Here is an 18,762-nt window from a genome sequence, read left to right as displayed (position 1 = left end):
TTCAAATTCGAATACTTTTTCCCCCTGAAGTTTGCTACCTCTATTGTGTCTAAGCTCATACACGTATGTATTATTTTGCATATTTATTAAATACTTGCTCAGTCCTTTTAAATCATTATTTAGACTGAAGCATTTTCACTGGACAGATAGGTTGATTAATATAGCTTCTGGTGACCAAAATTGTGATGATAAAACCACAAATCTGCTTTAAAATGGTATTTTCCAGTTTGAGCCAACAATACTTGTAGTGAACTTCCTGAAAACATTTATAGCTGCTAAATGTGGAAAGGCTATGAATTTATTACTTACAGGGAGTGTTTTGTTACCACTCTTGCCTATTCTGCACTGAATATCATAAAAATTTCGAAAGGAAAAATGTAAGAAGTAGGGTAGCAAGACTGTGCCGCATTGCTGGCAATATATTATACAGGCATATTCTTTACTAAGTCGCATGTATGAACAAGGCTTCAATTTACCTTACTACCAGTATTGTGACAGTGCTCAGAAATAAGATGCAAGTGTGCCACAAAGGTCTTGCAGGCTAGTTCAAACTAGGTTCAGGTGCAAGTAGGTAGAAAAATGATGGAGAGTGAAAGTCATCAACACTCTGAACCTCTTCCAGTCTGCAAAATTAACTAGTGCTAATTATACCTCATTGAATATCCTTCCTTTATTGTGAAGTACAAAACCACACAATATGATTGGTGTTCATTAGGATAATTTGAACTAGGAAGCATATGATGTGAAGCATCTTGGTATATACCAGCTTCCTCCAACAAAAATCCTTGGAACTCCTTCATTTATGTGAACTGTCTTGAATTTATGTGTAATCAATGTGTATTTTATTCAGTAAATCCAGACTCTGCTTCCTTGCTTTTGATGACAAAAAAGCCCCACCATATGGTGTGCTTCAGGTACAAAATCTGCAAGTCCGTGGTGAATTACCTGGATCTGTGTAACATACATATGCAATTTTCTTCTGATTTTGCACAGGGTTACATAGCCACAGCTCTCAAATTTGGTCCATGAATCCCTTCATTGTTCAGTATAAGATTTTAACATTGTGAACGCTGTTGGAACGCTTTGTACATGTCTCCAAATGGCTTTTGCTAGCTGTGAGACTGTTCTGGGTTCAGTCTTGGAGTGTTGGAAGGTTAACTTTTATTGCTGTAACTCTGTTGTATCTATACAGAGGTTTGAAGGTCACAGAATTTTAACTTCTGGAAGAACACAAGACAACACAGGGCTCAGTTAATTTGTATTAATGCCATTTCTGCACCCTTTACACACAAATTTTAGACTAAGTAACTTATATATCCTTTTATTTAAAGCCACTTCTAGGTAGTATTTCAGTAATAAATAAATACGTAATCATTTGCAAGCCTTAAACTGTTACTAAAACCCTCTGTATATCAATCTGAGCTAGAGGATTCAATTAAAAAAATACCAATTTGAATGAGTACTTTATAATAATAAACTTACAACTTTTCAGCAGACTAAATAAAATTTAATATGGGAGCAGCAAATTGATATACAAAGGCTATACAAATACAGAGTCCAGGGATAACAGAAAAAAACCTTCCCTCTGCAATGTTCATGCACGCTAACTGCATTCTTGGTTATAATCTAACATTCAAAATGTTCTCCACTTGTAAAAAGAAAGAAAAAACAACCCCACTGGAAGCGTAGTAGGTTCACTGTATTTTGAAACTCACAAAAAAAAAAAAGAAATAAAAGTCAAACCTGAGAAGGAATCAGTTGCTTCAGTGCTTTTATTTCACAAAAGAATGAACATCTCGGCAAACATGTAGCATTGTACTTTCCACATATCAGCAGAGCCCGGGCAGCAGCAACATGTTACTGATCTCTACACTTTATTGGTTGTTAAAAGGGAAAAAATGTAAATTGAGCATAATGTTCTGCTATAGTCAAATACATCCCCAGTTTCAGCCTGTTTTAATTAAAATAGATCATATGCTGCCTCCTGTTGGTCACCTACAGACAGAAACATCTAAAATTAGACTCCACATTATGAACTTGCATACATCACATTCTATAGCCTCTATCTTTCCTACTATCTACTGCTAATCAGAGGAGATATACAGCTTTCTTCATGGAGTAATACCAGAAATAAACCTGACCCAGTAAATCTACTCCATTTTATGAATATAATGAATTTTTAACTGCAGTAAACTGATTTACTACTACAGATGTATTTAGAATATAGAAAATAAATACATTAATAAATAATAGAGTATCAGGTCTGTGCAAACATAATCAGTATAAACACCTGAATAATTGATATTTATTGTAACAACTAAACCAGTGTGATAACATTACCAAAGTGCCATAATTTCATAGCATTCTTTAAAAACTAAGATTATCCAATATAATCATTACTGGATATTAAAATACCACATACAATATATATTATCTTCATGTATATTATACTGCTCATGCTTATAATGTGTCCTGTGACATAGAATACTATTAGAAATGTTTTGGTTACATCATTTAAGTGCAAATAGTGGATTATAACTTTGCATGCAATTTGTATGTTTTAAACATCTAACTATATTTCAGTGAGAATATAGGTAATCATTAACCTAGTCCTGGACTATTTTTAGAGGAAGATACCTTTTCATAAAATAATGTGAGCTCTGAAAAGTCAAAAAAGATGTAGAAAAACTTGCTTTGCACTAATTTTGTGACATTTTTGAAACTGCATAACACCTGTGTAGACTGGAAAATCTATCTGATCCAGACTTATAGCAGTTACCTATTGCAAGTAATCCATATTCTTCTGAGTAGTGTAGTTGACTTTGCTGAGATTTCTCACATCATTAGCAATTAATCACAGAATTTGGAACATAGGCCCTTAATTCTATCACAAAGCCTTGTTTTTAAACATGACTTTCTAACACAGCTTCTTCTGCATTCTGTACTATGAGATTTAACTCTATGTGGAATTGTGGCAAAGTGACCTTTTTTCCTCTGGGAGAGTTGTAATACAGGCTTACCTACGTAACTGAAGAAAATTAGTACTATTTCACATTAACTTTTCTGTAAGCAACTGTATAAAGTGACTGACACTACAGCGTTATTTCCTGATTACTAAGTAAGAGAGGTCAACTCCATTTGAAATCCATGAACAATTTGTCAAACTGGGAACTGACTTTAGTTCCTGTGCAAATATAGCATAGGATATTAAAGAAGCATGCCTATTTTCCAAAGTAAGCTTCATTTATTTTTCACTATATATACAAATAATGAGTAATTTACCACATACGTCATAAATCTGTCTGATGTCATATGCCAGAGGCTTCTATACATAGCAACTGTAGCTGGAAGACTGCCAGAAAAAAAAATAGCTCTAAGGAAAAACTTACTGGAAAGAGCATCACCTGAATTTCTGACTGATTTGTTGTTTATGTGGCCCAGCAATTTGGTCATGATAATGGCAATTAAAAAAACCTCAATTCTCTTGCCTCTCCAACTTGCATAGCTATTTATACCCCTGTGCTATGGGCACAACATGTTACTATTGCATAAATTGTATACTCCTACTACTCAGGTCTAAAACCAACACAAAAACACAAGCAAAGAATTGGGCCTTGTACTGCAATGAAGTGACATGTTGCAATAATTAATAGTTAATGACGTTTCTGCTGCTTCGACTAGCTTTATTAATGCTGAAACTATTTTCCTGTAGGTCTGTTTTTTTCCTACTGTTTCAGCATATTCTCCATCTCTCCTATACTATTCAATACATTTTCTTTGCAGTAACAAAAAGTAGTTGTGTTCCAATATAAACAAAAAAAAAAAAATTGCATTTCAGTATGGTGATTGTAAAGGTTACTTGGCTAACTGTAGTTATGATTTGGAAACTCACTATGAAAAGAGGAAAATAAATGTGGAAGTTGCCTGAAATACTGTAACAACAAGCTATTCTTTTCTATAGAACTGACACGTATCTTAATACAAATAAATTATTGAGTGGGAGGACTGTATTAATATGTTCTCCAAATGTGCATCCTTTTCATTTTCATCCTTACGAAAATATTTACAGTGAACATTTTCTAAATTTATCTGATAATAAATTATAATATATCACAGAATTGGAACTTTCCGTTGTTTACCTTTTAAAACAGAGGTATATTGCTAGGCAGTATAGAGCTTTAAGCATTAATATTGAGCTTGAGTTTTGCAAAAAGTACATGAAGCAGTGATGTGATGATGAACATCTCAAACCGTATGAAAGATGTTTTAGATGCCTCACTAGATTTTGTTAATTTTTAAACTGCTTGGAAAAGATATGCTTAGATATTTAGAACTACTCTGTGGGAATAAGATTACCTTACTGCTTAAACAGTACTTATATGAAATATAATGGCTCCCAATATCTTATTCAAATAGCTGGTAAGAAAGAAAATTCTCAGGCTGTGGAGATTACAGATGAATTGAAGAAACCTAGCTAATTTCAGTGTCCTCCTGTCAGACAGAGGTCCCACTCTGTATGCAAATTTACTTCACACTGTATGCCTACACTAATATTAATCCTAAAAGTCCATTACTATTTTAACACTATAATAGATGAGTACTGAAGGTTTATCAAGCAATATATTGTGTAGTGTTTACCAACTATTATTTTAACACTTAAATTTACCATGGAGTACAAGATAAAATATTTTGATTCAACCACTATAGAAGTTAAAAATGAAATAAATTTAAAAAAAAAAAAAAAAAAGGAACTATTTCACCTCAGAAATACTATTTACTTTGTCTTTAAATATGGGGATTTTTCTTTGGTAACTTTGTATTTGACGTATCGCAAGATACAAACTTTTCCCATAGGTAACCAAAGCAACCAACTGAAGTTTAGATACAGCTTGCTGCTGTAAGCAGCATAGTGGCTGCTTAGTAGCTAGCACTGGAGACTTCAGAGATGGAAGACTGCTGTTAGAAAATATCCTGAAGTGTTTTTTCTTTACTTAACAGCATGACTGAAGCAAAGATACCACATGAATCATCCATCCTGTAGAAATCTTGCTCACTGTGCAGTATGTTATCAAAGTTTATCTCGCCACACTTGATGAGATGAAAACAGAAACTACAGCTACTACTAAGGCACAAGGATGGAGAAAAAGTGGTAAAACCGAAGAGCTGAAGTAAAATGACAGGAATTATCAGTCTCTTCAAGTTAGATACCTGGGTTTAATGCTGTGAAGGTCACTTTGGCTCTTGACCTTGCTAAGGCCATTCTAATAAGATAAAGCTGACAATGACTTCCTGAATATGAATATATTCATGAATATAAAACCTCTAACTAAAACACCACTAATGTAAATTTCTTTTATACTTCAGTTACATAGGGAAAACAGTATCACAGTCAGTTTTCTCACTCAGCAATTTGTCTACTGGGACAACTGTGAATATTACAGAAATAATGGTACATATTACAGAATGACTATGCTTTTTTGAAAAGTAATATAATTTTGCAAATTATTCAGATAATTACAGGGAAGACTTGCATATAAAATTAATACTTTCTATATATTGACTAGAATGAATGACAATGGACTCTTCCAAAAGCAATTCTACAGCATACACTTTAAACTGAAGATTGAAATAAAATAGTACATATTTTTCCATCTGTAAATTAATACCTAAAAATCTGTTCTAAAACTTGTCCATTTAAATAGATTCTTTTGACTCAGGAGTTTCAAAATTCTCCAGAGCAAATTGTTAATACTGATGACCAGGGGTCCCTGTATTTATTAAACTGAATGACCTGACAGTAAAACTCAGTTAAGGCTCTTGGCATTGGTGAAACTTCTTCCCACTCAGACCTACTACTATGGTAGACTTGAACTTCATCTGTGATTTCTTCTGGAGCATAATCACCACCTAATATGTAAATTTTGTCTTCTGTCCCAACTGCTCCTGCATTAAAGCCAGCACATTCAAAAGATCCTTCCCCTTTCCAAACACAGGTTTCTGGGCAAAAGCTGTAGACCTTGTAGGTGGAGAGATCACATATGTACAATGTACAGTTTACTGGAACGGCTTTGATTAGAGTTGCATGGAAAAACTGCCCAAATTCTGCTACAAGCTCAGACCACTGATCAGTCATAGCATTATACTTAAAGAAACAGTCAAGAGATGGATTGAAGGCATCAGTAATCTCTACTTCTGAGCCAAGGACGTAAATTACATTCTGACATGCGCTTGCTTCTGGATAGTAGATACCTCTTGGTAACTGGCTTACAGATTTCCAGTCTTTGGAAAGAGGGTTATATGATTCTACATCCAAAAGGCTTCGGGTTTCTTGAGCTCCCCTGGTCTTTCCACCTATTACAAACAGCTGATTTAAGGTTACAACAGATGTGTGCATTGTCCTTGGTTTTTTCATAGCTGACACTATGGAGAACTCATTACTGACTGGGCAGTAGCACCAGGTTTGGTCAGTGGCATCATGAAATGGTTCAGCAATATGAAGCCTGACAGTCCTATAACAATTCCCTTTGCATCCTCCAGTTATAAATATTTTTTCTCCGTAACTAGATAAGCTTGACCCTGGAAGGTCAATCATGTGAGTATGCGGTAGTTCTTTCCATTTATCTGTTTTGATGTTGTAGCAGAATGTATGTCTGTTTTCTCCATCTTCATCAGTTTTATGAACAAATATGTATTTTTCTGTGGTTGAAGGACGTGCATCTGGAAACAGTCCGCTAAAGTTTTGCACACTTTTAACTGCATCATTGATTATTACTGAGCAATTAGCACTCTTAAGTAAGTGTTCTTCAGAGTGTAGAAAGTCCTGCAAAGTCTTTTCCGGTAACTGGTGCAGTCTCACTTTTTTAATCAGATTAGGCAGATATTTCTGTCGTGTTTCGATGTTGTGTTTGGTCCACTGAAGGACAGCTTTCAACACTGATTCTTCCTCTGGGACATTTAGTTCATCAGCCTCGAGACATTTTTGTAGGATCTCAAAATTCATCTCCAAAAAATCACTTGATCTAAGCAGCAAGGAAAAGTGGTGCTGTACAAAATCTAGTGCATGATCAAATAAGCGGACAGAACCATAACTTTCTGATAGAGAAAGCAACTGTAAGCAATTCACAAGATCAATACTTTTTATTAGAAAGTCACTGCAAGCTTTGGAAAGGAGTGAAACCTGAAGAAATGATGATAGTTGGAAGAGCATTTCCACATTATCATTTGTTATCTCTGTTTTTCCTGTGTAGGCATAATCAAGAAAGGCTTTCACTGCCTTGGGTGATAGATTACTAATAGTAACATTGCCATCATCTCGTTCTTTCATATTAACTTCAAACATGGCTCTGTGGATAAAATAAAGAAGATATAAACACAAATTAAAGATCAAGCAAACAGCAGAGAACATTGGTGTGAGAGGAAGGAGACAATCGGGGTGTATAAGGCAGGCTGTATAGGTCTAAAATGTGACAGTTCTAAGTGAGAGCAATGCATGATTTGCTTGATATGGTTGAAGAAAAAAGGAGTGGTGATAAGAACATATTCAAAGTGATTGCTCAGAAAATGACAGAAGCACCTGTGGTTTGTATGGGTTTTCACAGTGTGGTGAAGTCTGCAGCTCTCTGAGAAAAAGTGAAATTGTTTGGGCAGCATCAGTTTCAACAGCTTGAGAAAGAAAGGCTGATTTAAAAAATATATAGTAGAAAAGCCCCATGATTTAGGTCATGCACTGTAGATGAATACACGAAACTAAGCAAAAAAAGGCCTTCCAGATGCAGGCTGAGCAAATTGCTGGATAGATGATGGGTGCATTCCTAAGTAATGAAAGTAGGTGAGGGTGAAAGAGGAGGAAAAAATGTAAGGAAACTTAATTTTTGCTTTAGAGTTGACAGATAGATGTATGGATAAAGGGAGATGTCAAGAAAAAAATGCGGTTTTGACACAGGATTTCATGACACAGTGAAGTTTGTGCAGAAAGTAGATTATGACTGAATACAAGGTCGATGGTTGAAACAGTGGAACAAGCTATTGATCAGTAGATTTGTGCAAATTTTATTACAACTTTGATCATTACTAAACATAATAATAATAAATATTAGATAAATACTAATAATATTTATTTCACACAATCTAACATGGCAAAATAATTAGTTTTTCAAGCCAGGAAGTGCTGGCACCAGAATCATGTTGCAACATCACTTGCCCTACCCTCTCAGAATCTAAGCATCACACTGGGATAGCAACAGCTTCTGAGTTTGACAAAGAATGAAAGTGGAGAAAGATTTAGATAAATCACCAAATACTAAGTCTATAATCTGGATTATTAATATATCATAGTTCCTATTAAAAAAGAAGTATTACAGTTCAGGTATACAATTAGTATTTGTATAGTATGTGATTTTTAAAATCCCATACTTTTATCAAGCTAAAGAGAAAAAAAAAAAAATCACTTTGTATAGCATACTTTTTGGGAAGTGAACATTAGGTAAAGCATGAACTTGTCTGATCTCCTGAACAAGAACACAGAATTGCAATAAGATACTTTTGTCCCAAAGATCTTTGTGTGTACTAAATGACAATCATTATTATATTTTCCTTATTAACCCAAGAGCTGTGATACACATCTCTAATTACAACATAAAATAGCAACTGAACAATTCTAGTTGAAGGAGAGCAATGTGGGCAGAGGCTTTGATTCCAAAAGCTAAGAAGGAGGGAGCAAAATGTTGCTGAATCTTGGGTTTACACAATGAAAGCAAAACTAGGAGAAGTTCAAAGATCAAGGAAAACAAAGGCGTTTCATTTAAAAATATATCTAGTGGACTTAGGTACTTTTTATTCCCTGAAGGTAATAGAAGGGCCTTGTATTCTAGGAGAATTCATGAATTTCTACCTTTCTACTGGAAAATTTCTTCCTTTACACCAGAGCATTTCTGTGCTGTCAAGCTGTAAACACTTGAAATGCTAGAAGTTGTGTGTCAGAGAAAAAAACAAATCTGCTGCTACAGTGGAGAAATAGCTTATTTCATTGGCATTTCTTGTTTTTTCAGAAGCCATAAGAACACGTCTAGCCTGTATACTCTGCCGTATGTGACAGACTCCCACAGACTGTGGGATGCTCCAGGACATTTGAAAATAGCATTTGTCACCTGCGTATGGGCAACTTGAATCAACGTCATTAACTTACTTCTAGGAGCCCATTTTTTTTAATTGTTAGAGCATCTTAGCTTTGTGTTTTAGTAAACGGTGTATTTAGAAACAAACTTTCAGGGTGAAATCACAAGTTTGAGTCTTACTAAGGCTCTTCATAAATTGGTATATATGTGAATGGTCTGTCTGCCCCTTAAAAATGAATAACTTTAAGCACCAGAAGGAAGATCACAGATCCATTTCATGCTGAAAGGCTGGTATCTATAGTTTAGAAAAAATGTATGTTTAAATACCTCTGAAGACAAACTATGAACAAAATACTGTGCTGACTACCCATCTTAGGCAAACAAAACCCAGCACCTTTCCAAACCACTTACCATTTATCCAAAATTGCTCAATGCAAGATGTACTTGTAATTAACCTGTTATGTTTCACAATACAAAAGTGTCAAAGTACATAGACTGTCACATACAAAGTCAAGCGATACCCTTGCAGACCTTTAAGGCAACAGGTACGTCTTAACGGTACACAACTTATGTCAATTCTACCTAACAGCATAAACCATGAACTCATGGTTTAACATTTGTATTTCACAGTCTGAAGTACGTATGAATCTCAGATTCATAGAGTCCTTGTGTCACTTTGGAAATAAAACCAGACATATTTGGGGTATGGTAAGGCATCTAACACTTTTTTGTTGGCTTGGTTTTTTTTCCCTATCCTTAAAATGTTTGAATGCTTTCCTCAAAACTCTGCAGACATATATATTCAGCTGATGATTTCTTTTTTATTTTTTGTAATTATATTCCTTCCTTCCCTCCCAGAGAATTAACAATCCATTTCCTGAAAACTCATGCCAAAATTAGGTTTACCTGAAAAAATCACTGCACGCTGCCAGTACACAACGATGACAAGGAATTATTTCATCTTTCACAAGAATTTTGAAGTCAAAAAATATATTTTGTTCTCTGAACTTTTGTAGTACTTTTAGAATTTGTTGTCCATGACCTTCAGCCACTAAGGAACTGATTTTATTTTCAGGAACAGAAATTCCATTGCAAATAGGTCTGCTAATGTAATCCCGTTGATTGGCCATGGTTTCTTCAATCTGTTCCTGAAACTGAAATGGAAAGATAAGTAGTTGATTTTACAGTCTATTAAAAAAAAAAAAAGTTAAAAAACAATATACAATAAACCAAACAAATTCCCAGCATTGAATTTGGCTTGTAAGTCCTATGCACAGTTATAAATTTGGGTTATAAGTTACTTTTACACTTAATTTAGTTAGATTTCATAATACTACTTCTCCTTTGCAAACTATATACACATAGCATACTCTGAAAAGTAAAATAGCTGACATACATCAAAGAACAATTCTACAAATAGTACCCACCTGTAGGAATTTTTTCAATAAAGTCCACAGGAAGCACACCCAGGAATGTGTTAAAAGTTTTTAACGGTTATTGAAGAGAAAGACTAGTCCTAGGCTTACTCTCAAAAACCCCCAAACTCCTACAGTTTCATGCAAAATGAAGATGGAAATGAAATATTTGTTACATATTTTTAGATTCCAGAAGGTTCATCTGTATACTACAAACCCCCATGCTCAAAGCAGACCAATGGTCTTTCTACAGCTTACAGTGGAGATACAGGCTACTATACTGCATTCTAAGTAAATTACCATTAGGTACTCCAGACCAAAATAACAGAATACAAACACACTGACAGCATGGCCTAATCACTGCTAGGGCTGACAAAACAGGCTCACTTAAAGATGCTTTGGTGACAGAGGAACTCTGAGTGTCCAGTCAATTGGTACTGAATTTATGTTTTACCTCTAGTCCTGCTAGGAAGCTGTAGGTTTGCCTATAGCTTATGCTGCACACAGTGAACTTCATTTACAGTGGCATAAACTAACTGGCTTCAGAACCGTTTAAGACATTGCAATATCCCTTTCAGCAGACAAGTTTTTCTGGTGAAAATCCCTATCCTGAAGTGCATTGTTTGTATGGCAAGTTGGCCTTCTCTTATTTTTTTACGATAAAAAGATTTTACTCCACTCTGCCAATGTAAAAAAAAAAAAACCAAAAAAACACAAACTTCAAATGTGAGCATATTTTTTTTACACCTATTTAAATAAGTTTTTATACTTCTACAGATGCATTAACTGCCCTTACTGCAAATTTCAAGCTTGCCTATTTTAAAACTTAAGGAAACACTCAAAGTTTTTTCTATTGAAGGATTTTGCTTTCACAATTCCACTTAAAATTAGCAACAGATAATGGCCCACCTGAATTGACAAAGAAGGGGATAAAAATTTCCAAGGAAACCCAGAAACCAGAAAAATACTGGGTTTGGTTTTTAATTTCATGGAAAGGTTTATCTGTTAACATGATTCATTCAGAGGAAACTAAGCCATCAGGCAGTCTTCTTCATGGGAGGTACTTTCATAAGCAGACTGATCTATACTTTATCTAGTCAGGTTACTCCAACCACAAATAGACCTCCAGGTCTCCTGGAATAGAAGAGATCCATTGATCTTGCTGCCAGCACTGGCACCCTTGGAGCACGCATCTTCTCTTTCCCATGGCCCGACAATCTCACGTATTCACTCTTTCCATTCTAAGCCTGAGGAACTAGGAAATACAGAAGAACAAGACCACCATTTATTCTGATAATGTATGGCCTCATAAACCCAACTCCATAAATCATAAAGATCCATAAATCATAAAGTGTGTCAGAATTCTATAGAATACCCTTTTCTTATGAACTTAAAAGCCTGTTCCTCAAAAGGATTAATCTTCAAAAGCAGAGTTGTTTCAGTACAGTAAGTTTCCTGTATTTGAATGAACTTTAAAAAAAAGTGATTGAATTTCACAGTTTATTTGGCATCATGTAAAGTAACACTTCTAAAAGAAATTTAAACCTTTCACAAAATTCTGCAATTGATAATAGATAGTAGGTGTTTTTCTCCTTTTAAATGTAATTGCTTTAGCAAGCTTCAAGCTACAACTTGTTTTTTATTAGTAAAATTACCAATTTCACTAATATTCTTCTTTGAACAATAAACACAGAAAAATGTCAAGTCCATCTCTGCTATTTTAGTCAAAGACATCATATAATCACTTTTATAAAAGCAATCTATGTTTCAGCGAGTTTTCTTGTATTGCCACTATTTCCACAGAAAGACTATCCCAGTACATTGGTGCCAAGACTGCAAAACTTTTAATTACACAATCAATTTATTACTGCTTACATAGATCTTTCTTCTGTCAAAACTGCATTTGACTTAATTTTCCTTTGTATATTTAGTCTGTATATTTTGTCACTTTTCTAATTATCAAGAGTGTTGATATCTTCAACTTTTATTAAAATGAACTGTCAAACTTTCTAAGATCCATTTATAAGACTGAATTTTTGTTTTCCTGATTATTTCTTGCAGTTTTCTCCCACTCATATGATTTCATTTTTCTTTCACAGATATCAAATTTGTTGTACAGCATTACAGTTGAGATCTCATGACTGTCTCACTACTCCAGTCTGCAGCTCATCCAATGCATTTAGTCCTAATCTGTAATAGCGGTGTCTTCTTATTTTTTATTAAAAGCAAATTTCAGCAGTGTACCTCTAATTGTCCATCATTAAGGAAGATACTAATGAATACTGTGCTATGGCTTAGCCTAATTTACCCTCCACTCCATTAAAAAATAAATTTAAAAGAATTCAGTTCTCATCTCCCTTCTAGCCAACCCCTGTTTTCTTTGATATTTTTGGTACTAAGTTACCACTTTACTGGATCTGTTGATAATTTTGGAGCCTGCCAAAACATCTTAACAATTCAGTGAAAACTTGGTATGCTAAACAAGGCCAACAATCATTTATAATTATTTCATGCTAATTGTTTTTTTTTCTTCTATAAAGCCATATGAATTAATCAATAGTTATATTTATAAATATTTGATTGAGTTGCTGACAAAAGGGTAGAAAACACAGTGGGTGCAGATGTATGTTGAGTAGGTCTGGATTTCAGGAAGGCTGGGGAATGACCCTGTTTGTATTTGCTTCACTTACTCCCATAGGATTCCACTTACAGTCTGTCTCTTATGTGGATTACCAAGAACCAAACTCCAGTGGATAGCTCACTGGAGTTGGGATTTCCTACTTTTGTTTCATAACATATGGCTGTGTGCCATACAGCTTCTCATCATGTCAGGCAAAAGCTGTATTCCTAAGACCTTGTCCATCATCTGACCCACTTGGTGCCTGTCACACAACCAGCCTTCAAGCATCTGTAACATGACGCATCAGACCCTGTGTACTAGTGTATGTGACTGGGTATTTCCTGTGTGAGATCAGATGTGTTCTCTGATATGACCAAATTCAGGCAACCCTATCACTTGACAAAACTCTGCTCACATACTGAACGTTTATACATCTTATAGTGCTAAACACCTGGTTAACTATTAGACTGGTTTAAAAAAAAAAAACCACACCAACATAAATCTCTAAACCCTCCCCCTTCCCCACCCCCTTAAAGTTAATGCATTTCCCCTATTTTTCTGCTTGAAAGTCATATCAAATAAGTGGCCTGTTGGCCATTATAGTTACAAGGTACACCGCACATAATACATGCTTGGGGAGATATGTATACCTCTCATAGCTATCTGTGCAGATCTCCATTTGAGGGACAAGGCATTTTGCACACTTGACAGTTAAGTGGCAAGAAATGGCCAGCCTATGTAGGGCCATAAAGCAGCTAGCACTTGAAGAGAAGGAGCTTGGGGATGGTAAGCTAACTGTGGTCATAACAGGGGATGAACCAGGGACCACCTGGGACATCTGAGAATAAGAACATTCTTCTGGTCTACCACAAAGTCCATTAATAAGGACCCAGACCTCATTAGTTCTGCTGCTCACAAGACTCTTCTAACATTGTCCTTTTCCCTAGGTGATAAGGGATGGAGCAGCCTAGAACATAATGAGCTCATTGACCTAGATGCCAGGTAACCACATTGAAAAGTCTGGTAAGCACATGATTGATAAATAAGACAAACACATTCCTTCTAGTAGTAACTGAGGTATTATTAAAAAGCTCCAAGAAAACGTTTATCTGACCTTAATACTTAGATACCAAACAGCTGCCAAAACCATTCACTGTATTTCTAGAGGAATTTTACTTCACCAATGCTAATACTCCCTTTCCAAAGACAGTTACAAGACATAATGTATTTATAAAGATTTTCTTTTGGCACCATCAACAGTTGGCACTATGAACAATCCTTCTTAGATGTACTTACAGTTTTGTGTGTGGATGAAGTTGAAATGTGTACTTTATTTGTTTATAGTTATCCTTATCCTTCAGAAAGTCCAGCAGCCCTTTTGAGTATCAAATTCATATTTGCTGAATCTTAGATACTACACTAAAAGACTGTAAACACAGCATACTGTTAAACATACAGGAATCCAAAAACATCCAGGACAGCCATTTTCAGAATATCTCAACAGGCACACACAAAAATCATAACCACTGCAATATGATTCCTAGAAATGGTGTTCACATCCATTCTACCATTTGAGATTTGAGACAACAAAGCAAACAGAAATGTGGAGGGAACTTTGAGCACAAACTTCTGTTGGTGCAGGGTCTATGGTAATTCTCAACAGAGCATCAATCAAAACATACCCGTATAAAGGACATATATTCCTAAACACTTTTGCTGAAAAGACTTTGCTAAACCAACAGTCAAAACAGCCTTAGTGCTACAACTGACAGATAAAATGGTTACGGAAGTTTAAATATGCTAATGAAGTTGAAAATGGTATTAGATGTGCAATTAAATTGAAGTGAATAACAGAGCAAAATTACTCAACAAGGAAGGGCAAGAGCCTGTGTAATAATGGAGCATGAACGTCCAGATGAGGACACAGGGTACAGAATGACACTGGAGAAGACTTACACCAAACTGTTTTGATCATTTTGTGATAGCAATAAAAAGATATATATACAAACATTTGTGACTTTGTAATAGCCACAGGGATGTAGTCTTGTGAAAGTACTGAGCGTGCCTTAGTATCGTGTGTAGGTAAGTTAGGATTTTGTCAGCAAAAGCATGATAGGGCCAAGCCTGCCTGCCAATAAACATGACCAAACCCTTTTAATGGGATTGAAGCCTGGGAGCGTTCCCAACACAACAGACACCAATCTCATATGAGGCATGTATGCATTCAAACAGCACAAGTAACATTCTGTGTGTACATGTTCTCTCCTCTACCAACACAGCTGGCAAAAAGAGTCTAAACTCAACCTTTATTTGTACAGTACTTTACAATTGTAAGGCAATTACCTTTGTAACTTAACGTTCTCCCAACTTGAATAGTATAACTTACTAAGCAGCAGGATTGAAAAAAAAATAAATAAATCTTAAATGCTGGCATTTTACAGCATACTTTATGTGCCTAGGAAGAAAGAATTAAGAAGAAAGGAAGAAAGCCCAATGAAGATACAGAAATTGAATACATTTCTTTAGAGAAGGTTTTAAGTTTTGTTTTGTTTTTTCCCCCCCCCCCAAAAAATGTAACTGTAGTTAATGCAAGTTTTGAAAAGGTCAAGATCAGCATTTAAAAAGTCTAATATTAAAACCAATTATTATAAAGTCGACTATATAGCCATCAAGATGATTTGCTATTTCCACTCTACCTATTCAAACGCGGGAGAAATTAGTAATTTATTAATAATTTTAAAGACACCACTCTCCACTACACATCTAATTTAAAAGCACCTAATTTAATACTCAGCAATATGAATATGAGTGGAACAGATATATAAAGGGTTTGGTGACAGTTTTAATTTGGTGACACTTTAAATTGCCAACTAAAAAGACAAGAGTGGATTGAAATATAATTAAAATATAAAAACTGTCTTAAGATTGAAAACAGACAGCAACAGAATTCCAGGTTCCTGTCTGCAAATTTCAATGCAACTGAATCCCACAGCTTTTTCATAAATAACTGAACTTCAAAGAAAATGAATATCCAGTCAATCATTTTTAGACAACCAGAAAAGATGCAATTGACATTTTGAGACATTTAATCCACAGAAGTGGCATTTATCAATAATACATGTGAGACAGTATTCTAAGAAGGAAAGGTGACACAGAGACTTTAAAGCTTTGGGTTCTTTAGAAGTAATTGAAAAAATACAACCCAAAACCAACCAAACAGCATGGAAAAAAACCCAGCATGGTACCAGTAGGAAGCAGTGAAACTGCTCCAATTCCTGGAAGCATCCCAAAAGTGAAAGATTTCCTCTTTGGAAACAGTGATCTTTAACTGCCTATCTTCTCACAAACACATGAATCCATTAAGATAAATAATCATTTAGGAGAACTCAAACTGACTGGAATTTATCCTAAAGCTGTATTTCTTGAATTCATCAAGTTCCTTTGGAAATAATTTTCTTAGCTAAAAAAGTTCAAGAACTGTAATTTTAATTTTCAGGGGAAAAAGAATTAAACCGCCATGCTGTACTTCTGACAAAAATAATAACTGCACATTTGGGAAGAGTAAATTACTGCTTTTTACTGAGTTCTGTAGTCCGTCATTTCTGTATGTGATTAACTTGTGTTTTTTTTCAAAGCACACATACAATATTAAGCATACTTATAAGTTAGCATAGGTTATTATCATAGCATGTTTTACTTGTAATAAAAATGATTTTATCTTGAATATATTCATAATTATGTATTGCACAGTACATCTTGAATCTCAGTTTGCACTCACACATGATGTACATTAAAAAATCTGCTAGTGAAAAAACTGCTACTTGCTTACAGTCTCTCTAAGCAGAAAGATCGGACAAGTCAAATCTATTAATAAAACCTGAGGGTTTTTCTAGAACTAGGTAAGATCCACATTGTATTAGTGTTATCACATATCAGTAACTAAATATGTACATGGCCACAGTTTCCTCTTCAAAGCGTGCAGGATACAATGCTTGAAACTTAAGCCTCAGCTACAGTTTAATAGCGGTGAATAACATTTTCCTGGGGGTTTGCTGGTTGGGTTGAGATTTTGTGTTGACTGTGCCAAATCCTCTCCTTCTGCCAGTCTACTTAGTCTCTATCTTTGGGTTATGCATAAGAGAGTAGGTACACATCCCTTGCTTGACCGAGTCATAAAGCAAAATGGGAGCCATATTTAAAAATAAGTGAATTACACTTCTGACTCCTTGCTGCAACATTTATTTTTCCCCCCAAATGTTGCTTTTGTGTTCAAAATACTTTGCAAACACCAGTTTATGCTCAGTAAGTCTTATTTTAGGCTCAAAGACAGCAGTTCTGGCTTATGTAGAAATAGTGCTTTTTCACATTTAGGAGCTGGGAATGCTAAAAAAACCCCACAAAAAACAACAACCCCCAAAGACCCCAAAGAACCATAACAAAAACTACAAAACAAAAAAATAAAAATTCTAAGAAATACCTGAAGATGTAATTTCTGGTATTTCTGAGTTATCCATATGCAGTCAATGTAGAATATTTAAAAAATTAAGTATTTCTAAACACAAACAACAAAAAGAAGGGTCATAAATTTTAAAACAGGCCCTAAATTTTTAGCTTCAAAACCAAAGGATAAACAAAATCACTGTCTTTTGATGACTTACAGATGGCCTGCAAGCGCACGGCAGAACCCAGTTCTGACAACCACTACAGCCCTTAGCAAAATCAAAAGCACAGGACATAGGCGGCTTTTGTTTGGACACACACTTTAGAAGCCAGAACCACGCCGGGGCGATGCAGTGTATCTGCTGTGTGAACAACTGTCTCCTTTAGACAACACCCAGCAGTACGAGCAGGAGGGCACAGGCCGCCCCGGCCCGGTTATGCAGGAGCATGGATGGACTTCCGGCAAAGATGAGGCCAGCGGCACCGGGGAGGGGGGCATCGTCAGCCGTTAACCAGTAACGGTGCTATGAAGACACCCCGACGGACGCTCCCACCGAAGACATAAACACGGCCCTGACTCGCACAAAGCCGGGGCAGCCAGGAGTGACAAACAAATCACACTCCGCAATAAGGCCCCGGCCGTCGGCAGCAGCCACTTGGACAACGCCCGCCACCATCAACTCCACCCCTCGCCCCGCCCCCAGAGGGAGGCCGGGGACTCAGCCCCGCTACTGCGCATGCCCAGCAGCCCGCGCTTGCGCCCTGCGGCGGCTTCATTTATTCTAAGGACGGACTAATCCTGGGGGGCAGAGTAGGACGAGGCAACGGGCTGCCCTCCTCCCGCAGGGCCCGGGCACGGGACGTGGAGGTGCCCAGCGCTGCCGCCTCTCCGCAACCGAGCTAGTACCCCTTAGCACTCCCTCCGAGCAGCGCGCACCCACCTGCAGCCAACACCAGCAGCTCACCGACCGCTCTGGCCCACCCTCCGCATCAGCAGCGCCAGCAGATTGGCTGCTTCCGGTGTCATTTTCCCGCTTCTTGAGCTCGGAATGGTTCCCTCCGCCGTCAATCCGAGTGAAAGCCCGCCCACCCTCCGGAGCGGGTTGCTCTCTGACGACAGCGCGGGTGCAGCTCAGCCGCAGGCTCCGCCTTTCTCTTGATACGCCGGTACCTG

General features: G+C 36.4%; 1 protein-coding gene across 4 annotated transcripts; it reads right to left on the bottom strand.

Moving 5' to 3' along the window:
* Window positions 1–1,754: 1,754 nt before the first annotated feature.
* On the bottom strand, window positions 1,755–18,656 carry KBTBD3 (kelch repeat and BTB domain containing 3). Of its 4 annotated transcripts, none has more exons than XM_061457767.1 (4): window positions 18,530–18,656; window positions 11,652–11,783; window positions 10,020–10,267; window positions 1,755–7,343 (listed from the first exon to the last, which is right to left on the bottom strand). In XM_061457767.1, exons 2-4 carry the CDS (start codon window positions 11,733–11,735, stop codon window positions 5,723–5,725), a joined length of 1,953 nt encoding a protein of 650 aa, XP_061313751.1. In that variant the 5' UTR covers window positions 11,736–11,783; window positions 18,530–18,656; the 3' UTR covers window positions 1,755–5,722. The 4 variants fall into 4 exon arrangements, with proteins under 4 accessions (XP_061313751.1, XP_061313752.1, XP_061313754.1 ...); XM_061457768.1 differs by lacking the exon at window positions 18,530–18,656 and adding an exon at window positions 17,626–17,702; XM_061457770.1 differs by lacking the exon at window positions 11,652–11,783 and having other exon boundaries at window positions 18,530–18,645.
* Between the last annotated feature and the right edge of the window lie 106 nt (window positions 18,657–18,762).

This window comes from Pezoporus flaviventris, unplaced genomic scaffold (genome assembly GCF_033815535.1).
Source record: "Pezoporus flaviventris isolate CSIRO_AGI_PZ_B2104156 unplaced genomic scaffold, CSIRO_AGI_Pfla_v1 ptg000025l, whole genome shotgun sequence".
NCBI lineage: Eukaryota > Metazoa > Chordata > Aves > Psittaciformes > Psittacidae > Pezoporus > Pezoporus flaviventris.
This window is presented reverse-complemented; position numbering and strand designations above follow the sequence as displayed.

Bases quoted from the DNA above. Each gene is read 5' to 3' on its own strand.
- KBTBD3 (XM_061457767.1), bottom strand. From the start codon at position 11,735: ATGGGAAAGAGAAGATGCGTGCTCCAAGGGTGCCAGTGCTGGCAGCAA. The intron at 10,268-11,651 runs GTCTATTTGTGG...TTTCCATTTCAG, and splicing joins CTATTCCAGGAGACCTGGAG to TTTCAGGAACAGATTGAAGA. The intron at 7,344-10,019 runs GTAAACCTAATT...TTTTATCCACAG, and splicing joins GCGTGCAGTGATTTTTTCAG to AGCCATGTTTGAAGTTAATA.